Genomic DNA, 26,654 nt, shown 5'->3' with positions numbered 1-26,654 from the left:
CCTCTGCGGGGCCCGGGGCTGGCTGCGGCGGCTCCTGGAGCCAACACACAGCTCCCAGAGCATGGTCTCGTGAGCAGCGACGTCCCTCCGGCTCCCAGCCTCGGAAGGATCCCTGTGGGGAGCAGCACTCAGCATCTACATCCCTTCCCCACCGCCCAGCCGCTCGCCCTTGAAGGGGTAAAATCGTTTGGGGACAATTTTCCTTGCAATTCCAAAGAGAGATTTCAGTGAAGATTTCATTCCCTCAGCAGCTTGCAGCAAGGTAAAGGACTTGAGGTTGTGTTTGAAGAAATAACCAGGGGAGAGCTTAGCTCACATACAGGAGAGCAGGGTTGCCTATAAATAAGGGGATAAATCTGGAGGGCTGCTTTCTTGAGGCTCCAAGGCCGTATTTAAGCTCATGCGACTGTGCCGAAGTCAGCAGGAGTATTCCAGCAATGAATTTGGTTGAAGCAGGCTGAAATAAGATGGGGATGTTTCATTTTTATAGCCAAAGAGAAGGCGATAACACTTATCCAGGCTAAAGCGATAAGCTACACATGGAGAGGAGCCTTATTCCCCGCCTTTTAATCCCCACTGACAAAACTTAAAAACAGAGATCTGCTAAAGCAATAAGGCTCGTGCTGTCCCTGTGCACGTCTGCTGGAAGTTTGCCACCGGTGTCGGCAGCAGGCAGCGCTGTGTCGGGCCACCGTGAGTCCCTGCGGAGGAGCACACGCCTGGCCCAGGAGGGGTGAGGGCCTGCAGACCCCACCACCAGCACGGGATCTCCCCACCCTGGTACCACCACATCCAGCAAAACGAGCGCATCTCTCACAGCATCTCCAGAGAGCAACCCTAAAGCCCTCCGACTGAGGCTGAGGAAGCCCTGGACCCTAAATTCCCATTTGTGTTCTACAAAATGGCCTTGGCCTGCACAGAGCACGCTGCAGCCTTGACAGTCACATGCGAGAGCTGCCGAAGGAAGCAGGAGCCGTTTATTTCTGAGGCTGAAACTTGGTTTAAATGTCTGAAATCAAGCAGAAATGGGCCACTGTTCTGAGGAGGTTCAAGGCATAAGATGTGTGAGAGTAAGCCTTCATGGAGGTGGCTAATAGCCAGATGCCGTAGAAGGAATTTTGAAGAAAAATAGTGTTTTGTCATCTGTCCTTGTCCATTTATGGCAGAGCTTCAAGCCATGAGATGGGAAAATCATTTGATAAGCTCAGCCTAATCCCAGCCTCGTGCGCAGTTCAGTGATAGCACACTGCGAGAGCAGAACAGTGCTTCCAGGTTTTTAGTACTTCTGCTATTTTATTTCTGAAGCTTCCCTAGCTTCATAAATTTTATTTCACATTTTTACCCATGGTGTTGTCAGCCCAGACTTGTTTGCGTTTCTCTGAAAGGCACTTACCTGGGTAAGCTTGGGCTTGATATCTGGAGAAGTAACTCGGCAGGGGACAACCACCGTCTTTGTCTCATCCGAAATGTAGATGATCTCGGGGTGTTCCGGGTGAATCTCCACAAAGGGATTTCTGTAGTCTGCGGAGAGAAGAACACTGATCGGCACAACTGACTCCACTGAGCGCCGGGATCCCAGTCACCAGCCACCCGTACCAAACCCTGCAGCGTGTGACAAGACATCCAGCGATATCTTGTTTTCAAATGTTATCATCTAGGGGTTATTCATAGCCAGTGACCAAGAAGTGAATATCCCATTTCTAACTCTATTTCACTGGTTTGCAGTCTAAACTTTCAAAAGCTCCTTTCCCTGTCTATTCCCCATCTGCAGAAATAAAGTTACTAATCAGCTCCACGGGCCTTCGTGGTGCTCTCGACTTCTTTCACAAGCGATTTGACACCTCACGTGCCACGGCAGCCAGGTGATGCACTCAGCCTAATAACCTGGCCGGGAAGCAACCTGTCACACCCTGGGGAACTGTGGGACCTTCTGCAGATTTGCCATAATAAATCAGAGCGGATAGACATGCACAGCTGAAATAAACAGGAATCTAATGTAGTTTAAGTTAGTAAAGCTTCCAAGTCTCATTCACTGATTTTCCATTGTACGAATACACCAATGGTCATCAGAACAATAAAAGACCATTTGTGAGATCCCAAAACCTTCAAGATTTTTCCAAACAGCATTCTTCGACTTGATACTCTGATGGTTTCAAACACCATTCGGCTAATTCAAGCAATCCAAACTACACCACGCAGAGCAGGCAATCAACCACTTTTCCTTTGGATTACATTTTTGATAAGGAAGGATGTACGCGCTGCACGGTTACCTCAACCGGCTTATCCATGGCCTGCCCCCACACACTTAATTATATTTTGGCTACAAATGGCTTCACCTAAAACATGGGAAGTAGCTGACATGAAAGGATTGTGAATAATCTTTGTTGCAAAAATGTGCTCTGAAGTATTCTGACAGTACTTTACACAAGGATGTACCATGAGGAAATTAAAATCAGTTTTCAAAAGCCTGTTTCATTGCTCCCCAGTGGGCTGCTCTGGTAATGAACGCAGTTGGCCCCGGCTGACACATCGTCTCCATGGATTTGGAGGAGGCCTTCAACAATGGCCAAACGCTTTATGGCTTTGGAAAAGGGAAACACCCACAGCATAGGTGACCTCTTCTGCAATGCTGTGTAATAAGGAAAATGTCCTCCTTGATGAAGATCATCAATGTATTTCCTGAACGACCCTGGCATCCTCATGCTGTGTTTCCTCTCTAATTCCTGATATAACATTAAGGGATTTTTTTTACAGAGAAAAAATCAATTATTTATTGCCTGGTGGCTCTAGCCACACTGCGCATCCAGAAATTGCCCCGAGTGGCATGTCCCTGTGCAAAAGCTTATAAAGTCCCCATGCTACCCAGTTAGACAGCAGTGCTTTTTGGCACATGTTGGGCTGAGCTTGCAGCACGGTGTGACAGCATCTCCAGTAAATACAGCATCGGTGACCGAGTGCCTCTCCGACACAGAAGCCAAACCCAAGTCTGTGTTTCAGAGTCTGACCGGAGTGATCGTCTTGGTTTAGCACCGATGTATCAGGCCAGCTGGCCCCTACCCTTTCACCTCAGCCCATGCTCTCATTCTCTCGTTTTACAGCTAGGGCTGTTGTGGCAGCTGTTCTGTGATTACAGAAAGCAAGAAAGCCCTAGTTGAAGAGTGTTGCAGTAAGGCTGTCTGTTCATCCCATTAAGCCTGCATTACTGTATCAGAGCTCTCGCCCTTCGTCATCTCACAGAATCACAGAATCACAGAATTTTCTAGGTTGGAAGAGACCTCAAGGTCATCGAGTCCAACCTCCAACCTAACGCTAACAGCCCTCCACTAAACCATATCCCTAAGCTCTACATCTAAGCGTCTTTTGAAGACTTCCAGGGATGGTGACTCCACCACTTCCCTGGGCAGCCTGTTCCAATGCCTCACAACCCTTTCTGTAAAGAAGTTCTTCCTAACATCTAACCTAAAACTCCCCTGGCTCTGTTAGAAGAACTGGGAATGCTCTAAAATTCCCAGGAAAAGATGATAAAATATTTCTCAAATGTTTTTAGCTAGTGAGGAAAAAAATCCCTGTACGTGGAGTTCTCAAAATTCCAATTTCTGGGAGTTGGGTCTTCTGGCTACTCTCAACAAAGGGTCTAAATAAATGGCAAAAGTCTCCAGAATTTCTCTTTTTCCAGTACCCCATCCCTGGCAAACAGTATTTTGCTTCAAATCAGTGGGGATCCAGTTTTAGTTTGAAACAAGTGTTCACCCTTTGGACCCTAGTAGGGAGCTGTCATATTCCATACTGGATTGTAATTAAATAGGAGGTGAAGTGCTCAAGTACGTTGAATTTTTCTGGGTAACAAGTGCTTTATATGTAAATGCTATAGCTATGCTTGCATTGTATTTTTATCTAGTCGTTGGTTTCCACCATGTCACTTAAGTGGGTGCGTGGTTTTGATGGTGAGTGACTTTGGAAATCATCCAGCAGCTCAAGGAGGTTTCATCTCCTTGAAATCAGTGCTGCTTCTTGCTGACCTGCAGAACGGTTTGAACATGGAGTGTGGGGTTTGGGTTTGCTCCTCCTTTCCGAAATACAACTCCCTTGACAAAGGAAAGCAGAGAGGTGGTTTATCTATCTCGCTGCCCCATGGCTGGTAACTCGCCTGGGAGCAGGTCATTCATTTGGCGCTGTCAGTGTTCATTTCTTTACTGATGACAACAGTCCTTGCTCAAGGAACGTCAGGGAAATACGTGAGTTCTCTCCCTTGGAATTAATCTTCAAAGCATGAGCTGGATGCAGAGCTACTCTCCACAACCCAGCAGAGTTCCCCTGACAAAAACATGAAGGGTGAGAGGTAGGGATTGGCACAGGGAAGTGGGGCTGTTGACTTTGGGATTTTTGATCGCTTCATTTTAGCTCTGAGAACTGGAAATGGGATTCTTAGCAGCTGGAATGTACCAAGTGCTTCAGTCATGATGAGATCAAATGCTGGTGGAGCTCCTCGTGTGTATCAGGAAGGTTGCAAATGTTACAAAGATGTTTTAGAAAAGGCACTTGGATCACGGTGCAGGTACAAGGGATGCATGATGAACGTGGGGAGCTGTGACAAGGAGCTGTCAGTGGCACTGCGGTGCTCTTTTTGCACACTTTCTGAACTGAACAGGAGGGAGTGAAACAGAAGACAAAGACCAGCAATGTGGATGATGTCTATCTTTTCAAGCAATGTCTTTTCATGTTAACTTTTATTCCCTGCCATTCATTTTTTTTTCTGTGTTGGTCTATAAAAAAAACACCATGTACTTTGGAGTAAGGGCTTTTGAAGAAACATTATATGAGAGACACTAATTAGAATAAAAAATAGACCTCTAATCTCCCCACATTTAGGAAGTTTCAGATACACGTCTGAACTTTTTGGCTAGGCAGGCACTGGATCTAATCAAGCCTCAAGCTGAGAAACCTGATCTCAAGACCGCAACCCTGTAGCTTGTTCCAACCCCTAAAACTAATATGAAATATTTACACTCACTACAGTTTGTCTAATGCAGTTTCCCAAACAGGACTGCTAAATTCTTAGATTGAGTTACATTACAAACATGTTTAATGTTTGTCTGTGGGCATTAATGCTGCTTAATGCAGTCTTGCTCTCCAGCTAAACCATACTTGGAGTATATCAAATGTGGTGATACTTTTACAGCCAAATTCAAAGCGTGTGCGAACGGTGAGCGGCCTTTCTGCTTAGAAGAAGACAATGTTCTTGGATCATTCGCTATAGAAAAAGGCAGAGGAAGTAGATTTGTGCAGATTTGCAACAAAAACTGGGAGCGCAAAAAAGTGTTAGGGGAGGCATATTCAAATCTACTTTTCTGGGTAAGAAGAGAAAAGAGCAATGTGCCACGTGACGGGGGATGGGACAAGGGTACAGGCCAAGAGGAAACTTGCTGTGAAAAAGGAGCTTTTTCATACTAAAATATTCACGAACCTGGATCAAGGTTTAATTAAATGTTTCAACTGAAAAGATGGGAGCACTGAATTAAAAAATATTTTTGCCAATATTTTTTGAAGGAATTTCAGAATATCAATGTTTGTTTAAAAAGCAATAAATCAAAAGAAGGTGGTTAAGCAAAAGAGTTAAATAGCCCTAAAATGTGTGAAAACATTGAATTATGCAACAATTTAAACACCTTAGTCAAAACAGAATAAATTTTCTCTAAAATATTTCCTGTTCATGGAAAACAAACAATTATTTAACCTCATTCTCCTCCATCGTCTCTCCCCACCTCCAGGACTGACATCTACCAAATGTTCGGATTCACACCAGGACTAAAAATAATCCACTTTTTTCAGCTGTAAATGGAAAAGACACTCATTGTGATGCTACTAAACTACTGGAAAATACCTAAATGGGAAGCATGAATTTATAGTATGTATAATAGGAACTGTATTTCATTCCTGATTGACTTTTAATGGCAGCCTCCACCTGCATTGCCATATGTCTAGCCAATAGCTAGAATTACACTATCCCAGATCATAAGTTACAGTCCGAAATGGAAGCCAATATATATAAATCCAGCCTTCTACAATCAGTATTTGAAATCTGGATAGTGCTGTAAAATCACTCAGCAATTAACAATAGCAAAAGGTAGCTTCTGGGTTGTAAAGAAGGGACTGGGAAAGGAGGGGATGGCTTGAAAAGCAGTTGGTTGTTAGTCTCTAGTAGATGTCAGGTCTCACAGTCATTATTCTCTGTTTTGAAAAGAAGAGAAAAACATTATCTTTATGGGTTCTTCTCTTTCCTACAGTAATTGAGGTTTCCTAGAGCGTAACAGCCCTGTGCAGTAAGCAGGCATCTCTAATTTTTGTTAGCTCAGTGCTTTATCCAGGTTACGGCTTTAGCCCAAAGAGCTCGCTGTGCACCAAAGAGGAGGGGACAGGTATCGATGTAGCGGGGCTGCTCCTGAGGTGGAGGTGGTAAAGAGGCAGCTGCCTGCAGGGCTGAGCTTTGGCACGAGAGCTTTAACACGAGGCTGTTGGTGGAAAGCAGCCCTGGAATGAACGGCGAAGGGTTGCAGGTGGGGATCAAGCACCGACCAAATAACTCCGGGTCTGTCAGTGAGGCCAGGCAGACATTTTGTGAAACTCTGTGCAAAAGAAATAATATTGTTGAGCCCCGAAGAGGACCAGCACAGAGGGCAACAGATCCGGGCATCGTGCAGTTTGCTCGTGCTTCATCCCAGCTGCTCACAAACACACATGAGCAGGAGCCAGCTGACCCCACTTGCTTTGGGCAGGAGCGTTTTCCAGGCAGCTGGGCTGTTCACTTACCAGATAAGCAAATGTAAAGTGGCTCAGCTTTGGAGCTTAACAAAAAGACAAGGAATAAATGCTGAATAGACAACTCATCAACTACCAGCTGATAGTTTTGTTATATATATCCAGACAGAAAAGGGAATCCTTCATGAAACTCCTAAGCAGTTCAGGCTGACCGTGGCATGGAAAAATGATCTGCTGGAAGGCTGGGAGTGTCACTGCCAGCTTTACAAACGTGCTCACCAGCTTAAGTTAATCAGCAATCAATTTACTCACTGTGAAAAAGCCTCTTAGAGACAGAACTTTGTGAAACAAAAGGGACAGGGTCACTTTGCTTTAAAAATGATAACCTTGACCTCAAGGAAGATCTCAAATTCCAGATGGTGTAAATCAATCGCACTCAACTGCTGCCATTTGGAGAGCTGTGGCATGGGAAACACAGGTGCTGTCCTGCAATACAAGCCTCGGACACTCTGCTCTTACCAGCACTGAACTCCAAGGAAGAAACTCGGCAAAGAAACGCTTTATGAAAATAGGGTATTTCCCTCTAGCCTGGCACATCTGTTCCTCCTCCTGAGCTGGGAAGGCAATATGCCCTATGAATCTTACCCATAAGAAAACACCATCAATTCCCATCGGACAGTTAAAAAGAATAATTTACTGCAGGCTGCAAAGCTCATTATATGTGAAGAAAGACAAGAGCTGCGCACGAGGGACTTATCAGCTGCAGCACCAGCTCGGAGGAGAGGGAAAGGCCCCTTCCCTTGGGTCTCAGACTGGCTGTCTAGCTCTGCAGGTCAGTGGAAGTTTGCAGGAAACTGCAGCCAGGCCAGGGTGTTACTGTTTACCCAGCCTGGCTGAAGAAGGAACACAAACAGCCAAGCCAAGGAAGCAGAGGCAGCGGGGCAGCGGCGGGGAAGGGGGCCTGCTGCTGTCCGGCCACAGGGACGGGACCGAACAGAAAAATCCCGTGTGCTGCACACAAAAGCAACCCAAAGGTCAAGTGCCTACAAGAACATTGTTTTCCTTCGGGCGGAGAAGCCCTTCATGTTGAAACTCTCATTCTGTCTAGGAGGAGATTAATTGCTGCCTGGGATGAGCTGAGGGAGGGTCCCCTTTAACTTGGCGGTGTAAGAGGAATCACCCGGGGACGTGCAGTTCCCTCTCCAGGCCTGCACGGTGACAGCGTGTGAGTGCAGATACGGCACTGCTTCGCCTCGCGGTGACATCTGTTCTTTTGTTTAGCGCTATCTGTGCTGGAGGTGCCTATCTACCAGGAAGTGGTGGAGCTCTCCAGGTGTGTCATGCTCGCTTGCCATTTGAATTCCGTCCTCCCGCAGGCTCGAGGCCCCGTCCTGGCAGCTGGAGAAGCTGAGGGGCTTGAAAGCCCCCACCCTAGGAGCTCAGCGTGCCGTAGACCCAGGCTCTCTCCTCCAGCTTCTTGCTTTTCGGCGTTACATCACCTGCCTGCGTGTTCAGGACATCCTCCTGAGACATGTGCACAGGACTTTGTACAGAATTTCGAGTACTTTTCATTTCTGCTCATGTTTCTTACACCATGAAGGCAAATTGTCTCATGATATTTGTATCATATCTAAGCCGTGGAGATAACACCACCTCTCCCTTCAGATACTATCCATCAGCCCAGAGAGACGAGGCACTAACTGGCCTTTGAGGCGAGTCATCCACTGCTGCTCCTTTCTGTGAAATTCCTGTTCTCTGAGTTTCAGTCTGAAAGGACCTGCAAAGATCACTCAGTCCAACCGTCAGCTACTCACTGTGCTTCTCTTTGTTCCTGCTAAAGGTAATTCTCTCACCCTATTTATTCCCTTCCACCCATCATATCTTAGAAGAGCAGACTTGCTGGAAAGTCTGGGTGATAAGAGTTTCCCAGGTCATTTTGTTAATTTTTTGACATAAACCCCATCAAGTTTGTCTCCATCAAGGTCAAGAACAATCTGCTCCCTACGTTAATAGGATCATTAGCAGTTAAGTGACACAGAGGTCAGAGCATTTGGGAAAGCTTTACAGGGAGATTGCCTGGTCTGCTCCGTTCTTCCTGGTAAACTATCAAAGCTGCTTCTAGGTACAGCAGTAACTCCTATAAAGTCACTTGTTTTGAAACCGGACCTTTGAAAATAAAGGACTTTCCAGTTTGGCAGGGAAATGAAAAGAATTGGTGGTGGAATGTTTAGATTAAACAGAAAGCAGAATATTTTATCTGTAGGCAAAACAAAAGTAACTGCAAAGGCCCCAGAAGCCATTCTGAGTCAACACGAAGCATTCTGCTTTGGGCAAATGAAATGCATTCTTCTCCTGGAGATTGCTGTCAGAAACACAGGAATATCCGTAGAGAAAAATAGTACTTTACAAAATGTTACTTCGAAAAATTGTAGGAGCAAAATTCTTTTCGATGCCAAGGAAAAGCCAATAACAACAAAAAAGCCAAAATGGATTGAACAACAACAAAAAACAACCCAAGTCTCGATACTTTGGCTGAAACATGTTTCAAGCATCAGATGAATTCATGGAATGTGGCTATCTATAACGCTAGATTTTAGGCAGATACAGATGTAGGAAATATTCACCAGGATCACTGAAGTCCCATCACTAAGAACTAGTCTCCTGCATGAGCTGCTGCCAGCCGCAGAGCTTGGGTGAAGCTGGGCAGTTAGTGCTTGCTGGGTGGATAGGCAATGCGGAGGAAGAAGTGGGGGAAGTGTGCTGGTGATTTTGGCTGTCAGGCTTTCAATTAGGAGTTATTAATGAAGAGGAGGGGACAGTTACCTCTTCCTGCTGGGATGGTGAGTGTTGTCACTGACACAGTGCCAAGATGTCGTGCTGCTCACTCAGCATTGTATCTTACAAGGCTCCTCCACTTCAAAGTGGTCCTTTAGGGTATGGCGTGAAGACACTGAATGTCTCGATTGAGAATTGAAATGATCTTATTTTTCCTCTGGACCCAGTCCTTAATACTTGAGGAACAACAGAGAGGGGCTGACCCAGCCTGTGTTCCCACGTCATGTGGCCCTAAACACTGCTGACTAGGATCTGGTGCCAAAGCCGTCCAGCAGTCTGCACAGGACAGCCAGCTTATCTGCTGGGCTCCACACCGAGCAGACAGGACACCGTTTGCCTATCTCGGCTTGCTGAGTGTTTGGCAGCAAGTGTAGCTGTCTTGGTGTCTCCAGCTTGAAAGGAAGAAGAAATGCAGCTCCAACTCTGTTCTCATTGGTAATATCTCCTGGAAAGCAAGCCAAAGCCCAAGTCGAGGCTGTCACCCCAGCCCTGCATTTCTGCTTCTCACATTCAGATTATCTCTGTGAACTGTCAAGAGAATTAAGGAGGCAGAAATCGGCTTCAAAGAATGTCGGAACCAAAATATGATCTCATGTGAGGGGTGCTTTCATGCACTTCCCTCCTCTTTAGATTTTTCTCAGGGAGGAAGGATGAAGAAGATGGACTTCCCATCTCTGGGCTGTCCCATGTGATAAAGAGGAGGCTGTGGTTGATGTGACACTTCACCCCGGTGCTGTACTTGTACCACCTGCCCTCCTCATTCTTCTCAGCAGCGAGGAGAGAGAGCTCGTGTCCTTCCTTGGGGACGTCTCGCTGCTGGAGCTGACGAGCAGTGAGATGCGTGCTGTGACAGGACAAGCAGCTTGGATGCATCCCTCTTCCCTTCCACTTAGCTACGGAGGAAGAGGAGCGAGCAGGAAAGGCCGGATGAATTTAAGCAGACAGCAAGTAGTGGAAGATTTTCCTTCTTCTGTGGGCTGTGCTCACATGGGTGGCTTAAACAGCCCTCAAATTTCACGAGGAGCCTTAACAGGATTAACAAGTCCTTAACAGGACTTGAGATCCCACATAGAAGTCTGCCTTGCTTGCAATTTCATTTCCAGTTCTTGTGCTTTGGAGCCTGGCAGTGCAGCAGTACAGCTTGGGTCTGAAGTGCCAGTGCTTCATGGTGTCTGTATGAACTTTAAAAGGAGCCCGAACACGATTTCTGCACGGGGATATCTCCTACTTACACCGTGTTGCTGGGAACATCGGTGCTGATAACTAAATGTATGGAAGCAAATGAGTCCCTCAACCCTGCCACGTGCCTAATTGACCGTAACACTGAGATGCTGAAACACCAGCAGCTGAACTACCATGGGTAGGAAGATGCAGTTAAAATGCTCACCATCTGCATGTTCAAAGAGTGAACAACACAAAGCACAAGCAGGAATTAGTTATTCTAGTAGTTATTCTTGGGTGGCCGCCAGCACTGATGTCCTGGGCTCACGTATATTGCTCTGTGGTGAGACTCGTGTTGGTTTTGAAGTCGTTGTGAACCAGCCCTATCATAGCCCTACTTATTTAAAGAAATGGAGCAACAGCCCTGCTTTGCATAAAAATAACACAGGCTGTCTGCTGCTGACTTGCTCTCCCCATGTTTTGCTCTCCCTGACTGTCCTAGCAAAGCAGCACCACTGCTGCGTGAGGACGGGAAGCCAAGCCCAGCTTGGAAACTCGGAGGAACTTTTCTAGGCAGTATTTAGCAAGATGTGACCAGCTTCAGTTACCACAGTAATAACGCTGGGCAAGGTGCTGATGGAGGGAAGCAAGGCAGAGCTGAGCTCATGCTGCTGATTCACCGACTGAGTGGCACAGGAAGGGGTAGCAGATCCCATACTGCAGCTAAGGACTGCGAGGGGAAAGCACAGCAAAAGCTGAGGCAGCATTTCAGCTCTCAGGGAGCTCTCCAGCTGACACACCGAGGGCTGTCTTACGTGGAGGCAGTTGCTTTGCTGACAGTAACAGGATTTCGGATAGCTGAGAGCTGCAAGTCCTGACTTCTGTCTAGGCTGCGGTCTGGAACAGCACTTGGGGAAGGTGGAGAAAATCTTCTTGTCTCTGTTTTCCTCCTTCTCTAAGCCATGTTTAATTTGATATGTGCTATAGAAAACCTAGCAGAGAGGGGTCTCTATCAGAACACACAACAGCCAGCCTGCCCCTTCCCTGGGCCCAGCAATCCCAAAGGTGGCAATGAGTGTGTCCCCCACGGGGACCATCCATGAGGCTGGGAAGGGTAATTGCAGGAGACAGGAGCAAATTCACAGCATTTGCAGTGAAACACTGTCCACACGAGCCTTTCTGAGTCTGGAGATGGTGGGTGGCTGTCTCTGTCCCCCTGTTCACTGACTGTGGCCACGGGAGAGCTGCTGGGCTGCTCTCGGGTCATCGACCCGAGCTGCCTTTCGCTGCAGAGGTTTCCCCTCAGAGTTGCAATGAAGTTAAACGACCACATTAAGAAACTCCCAACTATTTCTGGTCCAGCCCTAAGCTACGTTGTATGTCCAACCAGGAGATGGGCAACGGGAGGAGGGGGTTGTCTGCCTTTTAGTTACAGTCCCTGGGACTTGCAGCTGCAGCAGGAAGCAGAAAAGGCTTCAGGAACAATCGTTCAGGATTAAGGTCCTGAGCTCTGCCTCCCTGCAGACTGCCGGAGCGCAGCCGAGGCGTGGGGGCTGACCCTGCTGCCTTCGGGTCCCCTATGATCTGACTGATGTGCAGGGGTCACGGCTCAATTGCGCCGGGGGAGAGCTGCTGAGTGCCAGATTCTGACAGAGCTTAGAAGCTCCACCAGGGAGGCTGTAAAAACAGAAGCAAGCACAGGAAATAATAGCCAATAAGCAGGGCTTCCGATACAATCATGTTCTCATTTCAGTGTCAAGCAGCAGGCCAGGAATGAAGGGAAAAAATACCATTCCCCTTCCTTTTTTGGCAATAATGGCTCGTAACCTCTGAGGAATCTCCAGCCTTCAGGGTCTGGCTCAATATTTTCTCACTCCACCTGGCTCAGTCCTATAAACACCCTGCAGAGCGCACGCTCTCTCCACAAAACATGCAGAGAGATGTCTTTTGGACTTCTCCTTTGTCTGGCACTCACTGGGAACTGTGAGTTTCTTCACTAGAGACAGCCGATGGCTTTCTTAGTGATGCCCAGACACTGTGAGACCAAATCCCTTACGAAGGCATGTGTAAATAGTTAAGAACATCATGGGTACGGTCTGAACGCCCTCCTTAACTCCACAACTCACAGCTCCCTTACTGGCCAACACTTTCCTTGTCCCCAGAGCAGCCTGCTGGCATCCAGCAAACACACACAGGAATTACAGGGGAAGAAGAGCACGCCCTGCGGACAGCATCCATGCAGAGGTATAAATAGCTTCGTTTCAAGCAGCTTCCCCAGCCTGGCAGGCCAGGTCCCAGCAGGCACTTGCAGCCTTGCAGCCCGAGCTGGGCTCTGGAAGTGGTGGGCGAGCAGCTGGCTGGGCAGGACACGGAGCAGAGAGCACAAGCGGCTCAATTTCTGTACGCTTTTTCTTCAAAACTTTTACAGCACAGGACTTTTAAAACTCTGGGCAAGAGTTTATAGAGCGGGGAGGGCATATTACATGAGGAAATTGCATCTGAGAGAGGAGAATAGATTGATTTAGAGCAAACACGCAGTGCTGTTTTTAGGGAGAACCTTGGCACAGCAGGCTCAAGCTAGCAAGAGGACATCCTGTGATTTTTTTTTTTTTTAGATTAGCACTGCTCCAAGTGCATCGCCAGCAAGCATTTCATAACTTGAGATATTTTCTTAAGGAAAATGCTCAGGCAGTCCCAAAAGATCCATAACATTTCCTGCACGTGCTCCCGCCGTAGAGTAATGAAGTCCCGGGTAGCTGGCCAGGGCACTGAATCAGGATAGAGAATGGAGTTTTCAATGCACTGTTTCCTGAAGTGTAGGCATTGGGCTGGGTTAACAATATTAGATGCGGGGCATCTGAGCAGTGTGTAATGAGAAAAGGAAACAGCTCAGCACAAGAACTAGGGCGGATAAAGAAACCAGGGCTTAGAGTAACAAGGAAAAATAAGAGAAAGGAAATAGAAAGGCAGAAAAAAAGTGACTGCAGGAACTAACAAGTAACACCAAAAAGCTACTTTCCGATAAGAGAAAGACTTACTGGGAAAGCAGGATGAGGGCAGAAAGGGACTATTTTCAACAGACATACAGAGACAGGAAAATCTTATCCACGTGCATCAGCCAGGTGTGTTCACCTAGCAGTTCAGAAGTCAAATTTAGCTGTGTGGGCAGACCGCAGTCCCCTGGTGATGGGAGTCACGCCTCGTGCTGGTCTCACCATGGTTAGCAGCACCGTGAGGCTGTGGGAGCTGCCCGGCCCATCCACAAGTGTGTCCTGCAGGCAGACAGCTCACTGAACTGCACAGATCACATCCAGCTCATTGCATCGCCAGCATTTGTTTCATTCCCAACACTCCAAGAACCCCATTTTAGCAGCTACTGGAAAAACTAAATTAACTCATTTGTATGCATGGGGAACTGAACAGTAACCCTATTCAGCACCAAAGCAGCTCATGCCATCCCCTGTCCCAGCCCCAAAAGGTTAGCTCCTTTGTCTAATCACTCACAACCTCAGCCTGGAAGATCCAAGATGATTCAATAGTTTACCAATGCATTTGTCAAATAGATTGGGAAAAAATATCAGCATTTTCTGGGAATATTTTAAGAAGAATTCCCATTACTGACATGGTTGTTCGGTGTGTTAGTCACTTGATTACAGCAGACCACTCTCCTCTGAAGTTTCTGTTTCCATGTATTATTGGATCTGAACTCAGTGATTCTGACACACGGAGGAGAGGCAGCTCAAAGAGAACAGAAATGAGCAGTGGGCCATTTTTTACAAAAGCCAGGAAAATATGTACAGTGCGGTCATCCAGCTTTGCTAAGTACGCCTCACGGATGTGAAGGACAAAGCTGCACACAAACGTGTAAGAGAGACAGGAATTACAAAAACCCTTCTCAGGGAGTTTCATGCCTGGGAAGGAAGGGGAAGACTTGGGTATTGAGGGTGAATCTTAGGAAAAGCACTCTGCTAGCAAAACCCCCTAGGATAAAAGAATTTAGTCTTAAAAGTAAAAGGACATAAAAGATGTTTAAAGGAATCAGCGTGTCACTTATTTGGCACACAGAAACAGGCAGGTTCTCAAGTTTTTTCTAGTTTTCAAGTCCCGGAATTGAACAAGACAGCTAATTTCTGGTTGTCACATCCGTGTCCCCGTGAGTTGAGCTGGCCTGACAACCCAGGTGTAACCCAGCCTCTGCAAAACGCCAGAGCTGGTGCCTGCGGGGCCAGCGGGGAGGTGGGATTTGGGAAAGCTGAGTTGGGTGGCTTGTTGTACCTAGCACGGATCCAACAGCTCAGCTGAACACAGTTTAGGTCACCAAGAAGGCATAAAACCGAAAGAAAGCCAAGTTCTTACCTCTAACAAAGACGTAAATCTTGGCCATGAGGTCCTTGTTGGATGGGGAGTCGTCATGGATGCAGGTGAAGTAACCGGTGTCGTTGGCCGTCACTTTCCTGACGACGAGCGTGCTGCAGCTCTGCCGTGTGCTATTTCGGCAGCTGCTGAGGTGCACCCTGGGGTCTTCCCTCAGGTCCTCCCTCAAAAGCCAGCTCACCGAAGGTGCCCCCCTGTCAACACAACGCACCGAAATTAATGACAGGGTCACGACTGCAGACAAAATTTGGGTTTCCTTCTTGCCAAGTGTTGTCGATATTCCTAATGTTCCTAAGCCTGTCATTTGGACATGAATGATTAAGGTCGTGGGGTGCTTGCATTACCAGCCATAAAAAAGTAAGGGGGATCACACCACGCTCACCAACAGGACAAGGGGAATTCCAGAACTGGTCTCTAGGAGCTGTGGCAAGCTAACTTCTGGAGGAAAGCTTAATTTTTATTTTAGCAGACATCCTGAACACGAGTTTGTTTTTATAATGCTATGTTTTAGGCACTTCAAACATTTGAAAGCACCAGATAAAATTATATGTTTCTTCCAAGCTGAGGACTTTGCATATTTTAACAGCTACATTAACTTATACTTTCTTTTAACTCTAAGGCTGCATGTAGAGAGAACATTTATGTAACTTCTCATCACCTTTCTTGTTTAATCAGCAGTGACTCAATCTTGATTTTGTGAAGGGTCTGGAACTAATCAGATTACAGATCTTAGAATATCTGCTCAAGACACATTTTTTTTTCCATTCCCCTCGTCACGGCAGCCAGAACATAAAACCAGCAGGACAGATAGATACAGCACCTCACCCACCTGACCCATTCCGTGTCTTATTTATGAACACAGCTAGTGTCAAACACAATTTTACGTAGCTCACTGACAAAAAGCAAAGCCATTTTACAACCTGTTGCTGGACTCAGAGGGAGCTTTCAGCAGACCCAGGTTAGCTCAGCAACGGGCACTGGCTGTGCTGGTCGTGCTGTGCTGAAACCAGCAGGGCACAGCATGGTGGCAGGAGCTCCTGGAGCCCCGTCCTGCTTGGGATGTGCTCTGAGGTCCCTGGGGAAGAGCCAGTACAGGCTGAGCCTGCTGTGTGGTAAGAGTATGGTCTTGTTGTAGTAGTTGTTGCTGGTCAGTGTGGAAACCAGTGGGGACGGGAGCAATGGGCTGTGGATTCCTCTGGGGAAGATGGAGCTCGTGTTGCTGTTGGAGGGAGGCAGTGCCCTCCTGCCGTGCTGTTCTGACGGACCCCTCACCCCTTCTCCCTCCCTCGGTGAGTTCCCAGTGACCCAGCGGCTTTGGCTGAGCTGAGGAAGGAGTAAGGAGCTCTGGATTTCCCCAGTTGAGTGTCGCCAGGGAGAAATCCGGTCTAGACACGTCTCCTCGGCACAGAGATGCTAGTACTCGGTGTATCTAGCGAGCTGTGTGACATTTCCAGTCAGCGAGGAGCCCCGACGACCCTTTCTGTGCCAGTGGCTTTGCAGCGGTGCAGTCGGTGCCGTGAGGGAAGGCTTTTGCCAGCAAATTCAGTGACACTTAAGCAAACATCCTCTTGGCCCCCGTTTCTGCCCGTCCTTCTGTCGCCTTCCTGGAGATGATGTGGTCGCGGGGCTGAGCTCTCCAGGTTATTCCCAGCACGTAGGAGAAGGAGAACCCTGGGAGAAGCGTGAACATCCTCCCTGGTGGGCAGCCTCACCCCCGCTGGGTGCACGGTGGACTTGGACAGCCCCACCTCGTCCGTCACAGCAGCTTCCTGGCCTCCAGAGCACCGGATTGCTTTGTGGCGGGGAGGTCCCTCCAGTGCTCTCTCCCTACCTTATTAACGTCATTACTGACGTAATGACCCCTTCTGTCAAGAAACGGTACTCCTGGCCCTGAACGTGAACTCTGCCACTTCACATTCACCTCCCATCAGGTCCCTGCCCCTCTGCCCTCACCCAGTCTGGTTTCTGCCACGGCTGGAAACCCACAGAGCAGATCAGGGCTTCACAGCTCTCTGCGTCCTCACACGCGCCCGCTTTCTCCACCTGCCCGTTTTATCCAGGTGGAAGATGAAGGCTTTGGCCACTGCTTCTGGATTTTCACACAGCTGGCCAAGGGGAGTCACAGCAGTAGCTGCAGTTTGGGCCAGGCTGCCAAAAATGAGGAAATCCTGGCCAAAAACCTCCAATGAGTGGAGTCAGAGGGAGGTGGAGCATTAACGCGGCGAGTTCAGCCTCCAGCAGCTGCCTGCTCGGCCTGCCATCTCGTGCTGAGCCCTGCTGCTCCCCGGAGGGACCTCGGAGCTGGTGTGTCAGCGGGTGGCAGGCATCGGGGTCTGGGTCAGGGGATCTCACGCTCCCAGTGCAGAAATCTTGCTTCCAGCCCCAGCTCTTGGGTGAGGCGAGCAACTTAAGCGCTCTGGGCCTCTGCTTCCCTGCGAGCATCGCAGGTACTGCTTCCTGCCAGCCCTGCTGGGGGGTTCATTGCTTCGCATCCATAATGCAATTTCGGAACACAGCCAGCACAGTTGAAGTGCTAATAATTTCTCCATCTATTCATTCATCTGGTGGTACGAGAAAATAGGGTGTTGCTAGAGATGAAAAAGGCCGTGGATGGAGAACTGCTGCAAAGTAGTGGTTTAATTGGCCTGCAGCACCACACTGACCTCGTGTCCACATATCATGTTTTATGAAGCACTGCATCGAGATTTTAAAGGACTGTTTAAACTTTCTTGCCATCATCCTTGCTGTTTGCCAAGCTAAAAATACCATTGTAAGGTTGTTTTGACCTCATAAGCCACGCAGATAGCTGGAGGTACTTTGAAGAGGATTACCTTACACTCCAGAAGACATCACAAATTTACACAGCATGAGTCAATTTACCTTTCACCGTAACATTGAATTAGATAGACTAGGAAAAAAATCAGAAGGGATATATGAGTCAGCATAACCTACAGCTTAGATTCACCTTCCTATTGCTCTTACTGTCTCCAGGAACTGGGGTTGCAAGAAACCAACCACGTCCTGGCTACAGTCAAGGGGACTTCGCAAGAAGGTGTAAAAAAAAAAAGGTGCGTGTGAGGGAGAAACTGTGATAGTTTAGATTACCTTCAGCCTTCTCTCCTACAATGCTCTCTGCAGAAACTGAAAAACAGCCTTTCCCAGCAGTGTGGCATTGAAATCACACTCAGAACAAGTGACACCTGTGTTCAGCCCAGTCTGAGGCCTTTTGTGTGACCGCGCGAGCCTGTGTGTGTTTGGATAGAGCAGAAAGTGCTCTGACTCTTTGCATTTACTGCTTGGTTGTGACCAAAACCCTACATCCTCCTTTTGCAGAGGTCCACCACCCTGCAAGCACAAGGCATTACCAAAACTTTGCTTATTTCTTGCATGGCTGGTTTTCACACGTTGTGTCAAGAATCGAAGAGCTGCCACAATTTGTGATTAATGCTCTGGTTTTTACAACTCCTGGTTATCTTTGATTTAAAGCTGTAAGTTCAAGCAGATCAGGTCTTTGCATGTACACGTAGTAACTGCTGCTTATTTAATGGCCATCTTGTGGGTTAGCAGTATTTGAGGTTAGGAAGTTTAAGCTTATACATACATTTTGGTCTTATATATACATGAATGTATTAATATGTGAAGCTTTATACATATATATGTATATATAATGAGCTAATGACAGTGTGATGATCTCAGTTGTCATTTACTTATGGATAGGGGGCAAAGGAGTGACTTTAGCTGCAGAAGAGCTGCATGGGAACCTATTTTCAGATGAGGATCTTACAGCCACATCCTTAAGGTACAACCCCTTCCATAAGCTTACTCGTGCACTGACTCAGGGCTTCTCTTGGGCCCCCTTACAGTGTAAAGAGCGAGGTCAGGCTGCATGGTGACCACAGACCTTCCTCCCTGCTCCATTACAGCCCAGCACATTCTCCTCCACTCAGAAACACCTGTGAGGGAAAACTGCTCCAGTTGCCAGACGATGGCTGCGCAGCAATCTTTGCTCTCCCCTCCCCAGAAGCTGTGCTGTGCCAAGGGGATCGCTACAACCCAGGGAATCCAGCACTGCCCGAGCAATCCTTACCTGCATTTTATTTTTAGGGTTTCTCCTGGTAAGATGACAATCTGGTTTTTTGCAATGCTTAGCGTCGGTTTCTCAAAAAATTCGTCCTCAGCAAGACCTGACACAAATAAAGAAGAAACCATGGTTAGGCAGGCTATTCAGTACGGTTGGAACGGGCACAATGCAGCTGAGGAAAGCTTTTTGTTTTGTAAATAGTTCCTAAATTGGGGGCCCACACAGGGTTTAATTTATATTGCTGCAATTCAGTTGAGCACACTGTACCTACCGAGATCCCCTCAGTTTGTTTTTCTTTCCCTTATTCATCTCTTTCTTTTCTAACATGGGGAACCTGTATTTCTGCTAATAGTCTTCCTTTTATTTAGAGCTGGCTGTGTTACTGGATTATTACAGTTTTAGAACAACAGATTCATTTCAAAAGGTTTTTACACACATACAGAACTGGTGGGAATCAGGTCTTTGGGAAATAACTCGGTGCATGAGCTCACATATTACCTTGTAATCAATGGGAGGAGAGGTAACAGTAACTCTGGGAGCAGCTCTTTCTGATTCACAGCCATGAAACATCTGCTATGTTAAAAACACATCAAAAACCTCCTGTTTTCTGAAGAAACATTCACAAATACTGCACTGGAACCAAATAGCAAGCTGCTTTCTTTGAGGCAAATGTAAAAAAATAAAATTAAAACTAGTGCTGCCAGGTAGTTCACAGTGATGTCTGAGACCCCATCCCTGGTGCTGGCGTAACAAGGTTTGTCAGGTCAGTCATGACAGTGGGCTTTAGTGACAGCAGTGACAAAGGCCTCTCTCCTCATCATCCCCATCATCATCATCTCCTGGCTCAGGAAACATCTCCCGAGCAGCCCCACTTCCCAGGGCTCTGTGGGATCAGGACGGGTTTCACCTCGCCCCCGCTGCACTGATGAGCGCTCGGTGCGGCTCACGCACCACACAGCTTGTGAGCACAGCCACTGCACTGTGACAGCCCCACAGGCATGGGCACTGAGGGGTGCTGGGATGCTCCTGAGCCCTCGCAGACGGCCACGTGCAGGGGCTGCTGACATTCGTGGCCGGAGTGAGGAGCTTTGGCAGGTGGGTGCTGCGCGGCCCCGCGCCCCGAGCGCTCCTGGCAGCTGCCTGCAGAAAGCCGAACGTGAAACCCGCCTGCTATCGGAGCGTTCATCTGTGGCAATATCACTTTCAGAAAGTGAAACTGAGAAGAAGCAGAAGTGAGGCTGGCTGGGCTGCTTTCCTTGTCCAAATTCAAAGTAACATAATCAAGGAAAGGAGAAAACAGGCTTAGATAAGTATCTCAATTTCTAAAGCTCTGACATTAAAGCCGTATGTTTTCTTTCCCCTCCTGCTCTTCAAATCTCTATCTTCTTTGCCTTGAACTTGATAAGCCAGAAATCTTTAGCTGGGCTTATAAGAGGCATTATTCTCAGCAGAATAGTGAAGATAATGCATCTAACAAAAAGAGAAACATTAGGGTTTAACTTTTCAACTGGATGAAACAGTGATTTTCTTGCCTCCCACCTCCCATCTCCTCTCATCTCCTTTGTGCTGGATTCAAGTAAAATGCTCTGAGCCTGGCATATTCTCTCAGCGTGGAGAGTGAATCACTCCCACGTTGGAGAGCCGGGCTTCCTCCGTGAGCCGTTCAAATTCCCAGCAGAAACTCAGCGGAGGCCAGCTCATCTCATGGCACCAGAGTCCTTCCCGGGGAGCATCCTGCCCAGACAGCGTGTTCCTCAACCCCCCTGTTGGGCACACGGAGCCTCCCTACAGACCTGCAGCTCACACTGCACTGGTCCTGACCATGGCTCCACCATCAGAGACCTCCCAACACCCTGTTTTGCATGGTTGATGGCTCTGTAGCTCTGTCTCTAATGTCCTGTATAGAAAAAGGAATAAATTGGAGAGCAAGTGGGAGCCTGGCCAACATGAGCTCCCTCCAGGGTGACATTGTGTAGCATGGCCCTACCTAAAAATTGCTATTGTGTGTAATGCTGTGGATGCAAAACGCCCCCTAGACTCACAGAGTCACAGACTCAAAATCCCAGAGTTCTTGGAAGGGACTTCTGGAGATCATCGGGTCCAAACCCCTTGCCAAGCCGGGTTGTAACAAGCATGTTACGTGGCATGGTCTGAGCTTTGGCATGTGCTGTTCCGTGGTGCTGAGGAATTTCACTCACCTAAGGCTAAGTGTTGATCTTTGCAAAAAGAAAACAAAAAAAATGGGCAGTGTAGCTTTGGAAATGTTTGCTGAGTGCCATTTAATTAGCCAGCTGAGGGGGCTTTGGGCCCTGCGTAGTTTTTCCAGCACGCAGCTACTACCGCGATCCGCGCCGGGCTGTTTGCGCTGACTTCAGCCAGGTCTGCTTTGACTTAGAAAATCCTGGGGTTTTGAATAATCCTTTCTTTGGTTCCTCATGCGCCGTCAATTGTTCTTAGGGCTCACAGTGGCTTAGCTGAAGCCTCGAGCTGGCCTTTTGAACAGGCCCATGAGGTCCCTCATGAGCAAGTGTGATGCTGTGGGAGGGGTGCGGGGTGCTGCGCCAGGCAGCGGGCAGAGCCCCGAGCTGCTCTTGTGACCGGGGAGTAAGTGCTTGGGCTTTCATAATATCTGAGACTGGTTTTGCTAAGAGAAAAAAAAAGTATTTTTCAATTATTCTGTTTAGACATCTGAGATACTTTTTTTCTCAAAGTTTATTTTGGCTTCAGGAGCTGAAGAAAAGAATAAGCAAAGAGTAATTTCGGCGCGTTTCTACCCCATGGAGGACAGGAGGAGAAATTCCTCTGCCACACACATTTCATCCCCGCTGCCAGGTGACAGAGAGTTTTTCTAAACACAGCGTGTGCCTTTTCTGGCATGCCTGAGCCAAAGCTGAGTGCTTAAATGCGCCATGTAGCTTCGTTATGGTGCTCTTCCTTCTTTGTATGCTGCATGGATGTTCACTATTTTAATGTAGTTCATTTTAATTTTACAGCTTTAATCAGTATGTCTAGCATTTCTCAAAACTAACTAACTAAATAAATAAATTACAGCTAGCTCTGTACTTAGAATCATAAAATTGGAGAATATCCTGAGTTAGAAGGTACCCACAAGGATTGCTGTGTTCAGTTTCATAAGAAAACAGTCAGGACTTTAAGAAATGTCTCTCTCTGCCAAAGCAGGTTGACCACAGCTGGTCAAGAGTCTCGCAGTGCCGAGCTAAAGAGAGGCTTTAAAAAGAGCCCTGAGCCAGGACAGACCCTCTGACCAGGGCCTCTCTGCGCCGTTTCTGCTCCCAAGAGCTTATTCTCTCTGCCAGGTTAACATTCTGCTCCTGACAGCACAGAAAACCCCAAACACAGCACATTGACACGGGTCCTTGGCAGTGAAATGTGGAAGGTTGACTGATACATTGTCCAGGGAAGAAAAGTATATTGAAAACTGCTTTTCCTGGGATAATCTGATTTTGCACCATAGCCAAGATGAAACCTGGGAGGATCCCCAGGCGGAGGGTAACGTGTGACCTCCCTCACCTCTGCCAGATGATTCCTAACTCCATCTCGCTTGGCCGAGGGACATCCCTCCCACACTAAGCCTTGTTCGTGCTAGGACCATCGGTAAGCAGAGATAACAACTATTTTTAATCTCTGTTTCTCATTGTAACAGTCTTCCTTCAAGCATCCTTTAGGCACTGTCACTACCCAGTAGCTATGCCAAAAAGAGCGCTCACAAATGCTTGTGAGATCGAGCGTATCGAGGTTTCCTACATGGTGACAGCTAATGTCAATATCGTACCTGATTAAGAGATCCTCTTATCCCTTTCGGGCACTGCAGCACACAGAGGAGGGGAAAACTGAAAGAACAGTACCAAAGAGCACCTAACCTCTGCGTCAGATGACAAAAAAATAACGTCTAGGCAAAGCGCAGACCGCTGTGCTGACAGCTAAATGAAGCAGGTTAGACCAAGGCCCTGATTCCACAAGGATTTGGGCAGACAAATAGCTTTTTGCACATGATTGAACTCCAGGGACTATTCATGTGTGTAAAGTCACTCTTGTGCACAGATCTGGGCCCTAGGACACATCAGGTCCCATTAGGAAGGGCTGGAAGTCAGGGTTTTAGAGCTGACTTAGTAGGGAAAGGGGAGAGGCATAGACACGTTATTTAAAAACTCTGTCCACTGCTGACAATAGACTGGGAATACTTTTGTAAGCCATGCTTAACTTGGAGTGTTTCTGAAAGTCAGAGCCCAGATCAGGAACATAATCTGTGCTCTGAAAATGCTCGGGGGGTCACTGGGGGCTCTATGTGCATGGCCCTGACCACCCTTAATGAGATGGTTGCCAGTAATACGGATCGTGCAGACGAAGAGCTGCTACCTGTCCTGCCTGCCAGGGACAAACAGATGATAGCTCAGTCTCTCCAAACTGCTTTGTGTCTGCAGCACTAAATGGCACGGAGGAGAGACAATGTGCTGTCCTCTGAGAGGCCAGGGAACCTCATCACAAGGACACAGCTTGAGTGCATCTGGGAAACGAACAGGTACCAGTTTTAAAGGGTATTTTCATGACTGTGTCCCCAAGGAAATCCTATTTCCACTAGAATTAGAAAGTTCAAGGATTCAGTGAAAAGCTGTGTGTGTTTAAACCAACGGCCTGTAATCATTTTAGGATTTGTTTGAAGGTCACCCACTATGAAAAGAGAAAACAGTACTGCTGGCATTATGGCATCACAAGCCTTGCAATATTTGGTGTGTTTATCAGGTCCTCAGCTCCTGGAATCAGCTTTCACTTGTTATAATTGAGTAATTTTCTGTTACTTTAAAGGCTTAAAAGGACATTAGCAAGTAAGTAAAAAGACCCACCTCTCCCTCCCTTTTGCTGTGACTTTGGGTGGGAGAAGGACATATCATTTTTGATTCTGCCAGACTCATGCATTAATAAAATACCTTATGCTCTCTATTCTAAACACAATATTTTCTAAATTAAGCATTATTGCTGGCTTTGACTCTCCCAGCAAAGAAGGGATGCTCTTGTCTTGAAGATCTTGGCTTTAAATCAGGAGCAAACTTCTTTCTCCATTTTCTTCTTTTCTGCTGGCTAGTGGGTGCTCTGTCAAGCCACCTGATGGGCACCGAGCCAGTAGGGAGGGCAAAGGCCCCCCACGATGGGCTGCAGATGTGGAATGTGTGGGTCAGAAAGGGCTGTGTGCAGGTAGCTTACCCTCCAGATCTAACGTGGCTTCATCACCTCGCTCCCGTTTCATGGTTTGCTCAGGGAGTTCGCTTTATCAGGTTGTTTGCTCTCCTAAGCCTCAATTCTCCGTATGTATATTGAGGCTAATAATGGAAGTCGTTTGTAAAGATTTAAACTCTTCATCTTTTCCTACACATGTGCACAGTGCTTAATGTATGAGGCCGTGCCCTCCTCCTCAGGTGCTGTCAAGGGCCACAGCCCCACAGGATGCTCACACCCTCCCTGCCGAGCTGCCTTTCCCGGAAAGGTTTAGGGGCCTAGGGCTTGTCCCAGCCCTGCTCTCACACGAGCTGGAAATGCCACTTCAGCAAGTGCTAGGTGGTAGGTCAGAGGTTGGACTAGGTGATCTTGGAGGTCTCTCCCAACCTAGCTGATCCTGTGATTCAGGGATGTGGTGATTCTGCTCCATGTGCTGCAAGCTGGCAGCCAAGCTGCTGCCCACCAGCCTGTAATGGGAACAACCCACCACCCTGAAAACTGCCCAGCGCACCATCTAGGCAAGAAACGCAAAGAGCCCACTTGCCCCCAGGTCTCTTGGGAACTTTTGAAGATTTTCTGTTTCGTTTTGCAAGAAGCATATCCTCCTCTTGGCTTCCACCTAGAAGAACACAGGAATCCCCCCAGGGAGTCCTGCCACACCGATGCCCTGTGTGGGCATGTAGCTAGCCATCGGTGGGCCAGTCAGAGCTTCAATTCCTACAGAAGCTGAAGAAGTTCATACAGAATTAAATTAGTAATCAGTAACTCATCGGGGGAGATGGCTAAGATTCTTTCAGAATATCTGAACACTGGTGTTAACCCAAGAGTATCTGCTGGCGCAGCAGGCTTCATGCTTTTGTTGATTTTCCAAGCCAGAGGACCAGTATTTGTTTAGCTGATTCGTGAGAAAGGGGAGCAGTTCCCACCCATTCTTCCCCTCTGCCTGCTACAGATACAAGTTGTGTGCAGCTCCGCCAGAGGCAGGAGTTCGGATGTAAAGGTTCTCAGAGACAACAACAAAAAATTCAATCATTGCTCTCAAGTGGAGGAGACATCTACAGCACAGAGAAAACAACTGCAAAGTAGGGTGAGTGTTTGGAGATAAGATAAGACATTGGCCCTACTCTTGGGATTTGTTCCTACAAGACTTTTCCTCACCCATCGATGCATCAGCATTTCCTGATGAAGTGGCACAGGGTCACTCTGATTTCCTCCTGTAATCAGCAGAAACACTTCAGCAAGGCCACCTGATTGCTTTGTGTGCTGACAGTTAAAAAAACACCGTTAATTAACAGGAACTTCACTCTGATTTTTGGTAATCAAAACATAACCTTTGGAGTTTGACTACACCTGCTCAAAGGCAACTCCCTGAGCGTGCAGTGCCATGAGCTTTCTCGTCTTTCCATGATAGGGATCGCCGTATCAGTTGCAGATTTATGGAAAGAGGCCACAGAAAGCAGCTCTAGGTCAAAATTGTTTGGTCTTTGGTGGCAGCAGCTCATTAATCAGAGCCATTGTTTTCCCTCTGACACCGCAGAGTGTGGAGTCCTACAGAATGACAGAGATATCACCGCCCTGTGCTTATGCTGAGGTACAGAGGGGGGGACACGTCCGTTCTTTGTGACTGCGTGACAAGTCCAGAGCTTAGATCTACAGCCATAAAATAAACAAGAGATCTGGGAAAGGAGGTGGCAACATCTGCAATCATCTGCCATGCACTCAAGCACAATTTGAAGTATTTAGGAAATGCAGCAATCTCATGTTGATGGAGAAAAGGCTGGGAATGTTGTTATTTCTGGATCTAAATTATGGCAATTCCTCTGGGAAAGAGAAGACCTGGCACATCTCCACGATTAGCAAATATGCAGACCCGGTGGGAGAGAGAGACACACACACACAAAAGAGACCATGCTATGCGTGGAAGACTTCAGGGGAAGAAAAAAAAAATCAAAATATGTGAGGTATGAAACTGTCTTTGCCTCTCCCCCGATGTGGTCTCCTGAGAACAGCTTAGGGTTGCAGATGCAAGTGTTTCCATTGCTTCCCAGACAGGATTACTTCATGGAAGCTCCGGACATAGCTTTCATTCTTCCTGGACTTGGCCATCCCGAGGAGAGGGCCCGTTCTGGTGACAGGGCTGCGAGGGAGAGCAGCACGGGCGTGGGCTGGCCCCGAGGAGGAACCCAGATGGCAGCAGCCCCTGCAGGAGCCCTCC

At 47.6% G+C, this 26,654-nt stretch overlaps 2 protein-coding genes and 1 long non-coding RNA gene across 4 annotated transcripts in view; 2 read left to right on the top strand and 1 right to left on the bottom strand.

Moving 5' to 3' along the window:
- Positions 1-26,654, top strand: part of LOC311444123 (uncharacterized protein) — a 293,968-nt gene that overhangs the window by 173,833 nt on the left and 93,481 nt on the right. The gene's annotated exons all lie outside the window — the stretch shown is intronic.
- LOC311444120 (vascular endothelial growth factor receptor kdr-like) overlaps positions 1-26,654 on the bottom strand; it is a 131,211-nt gene that overhangs the window by 76,914 nt on the left and 27,643 nt on the right. For both annotated transcript variants that reach the window (XM_084535021.1, XM_084535022.1), the window contains exons 2-4: positions 19,214-19,310; positions 15,109-15,320; positions 1,394-1,521 (exon numbers count right to left, since the gene is read on the bottom strand). In XM_084535021.1, the coding sequence (XP_084391147.1) occupies positions 1,394-1,521; positions 15,109-15,320; positions 19,214-19,310 (437 nt within the window). The remainder of the gene's footprint in view (positions 1-1,393; positions 1,522-15,108; positions 15,321-19,213; positions 19,311-26,654) is intronic.
- Positions 18,414-19,207, top strand: LOC311444126. The gene is made up of 3 exons (XR_014697660.1): positions 18,414-18,614; positions 18,844-18,925; positions 19,050-19,207. It is a non-coding gene; the product is annotated as an uncharacterized lncRNA (long non-coding RNA).

Source organism: Aythya ferina (genome assembly GCF_964211825.1).
Source record: "Aythya ferina genome assembly, chromosome: 13".
Classification (NCBI taxonomy): Eukaryota; Metazoa; Chordata; class Aves; order Anseriformes; family Anatidae; genus Aythya; species Aythya ferina.
This window is presented reverse-complemented; position numbering and strand designations above follow the sequence as displayed.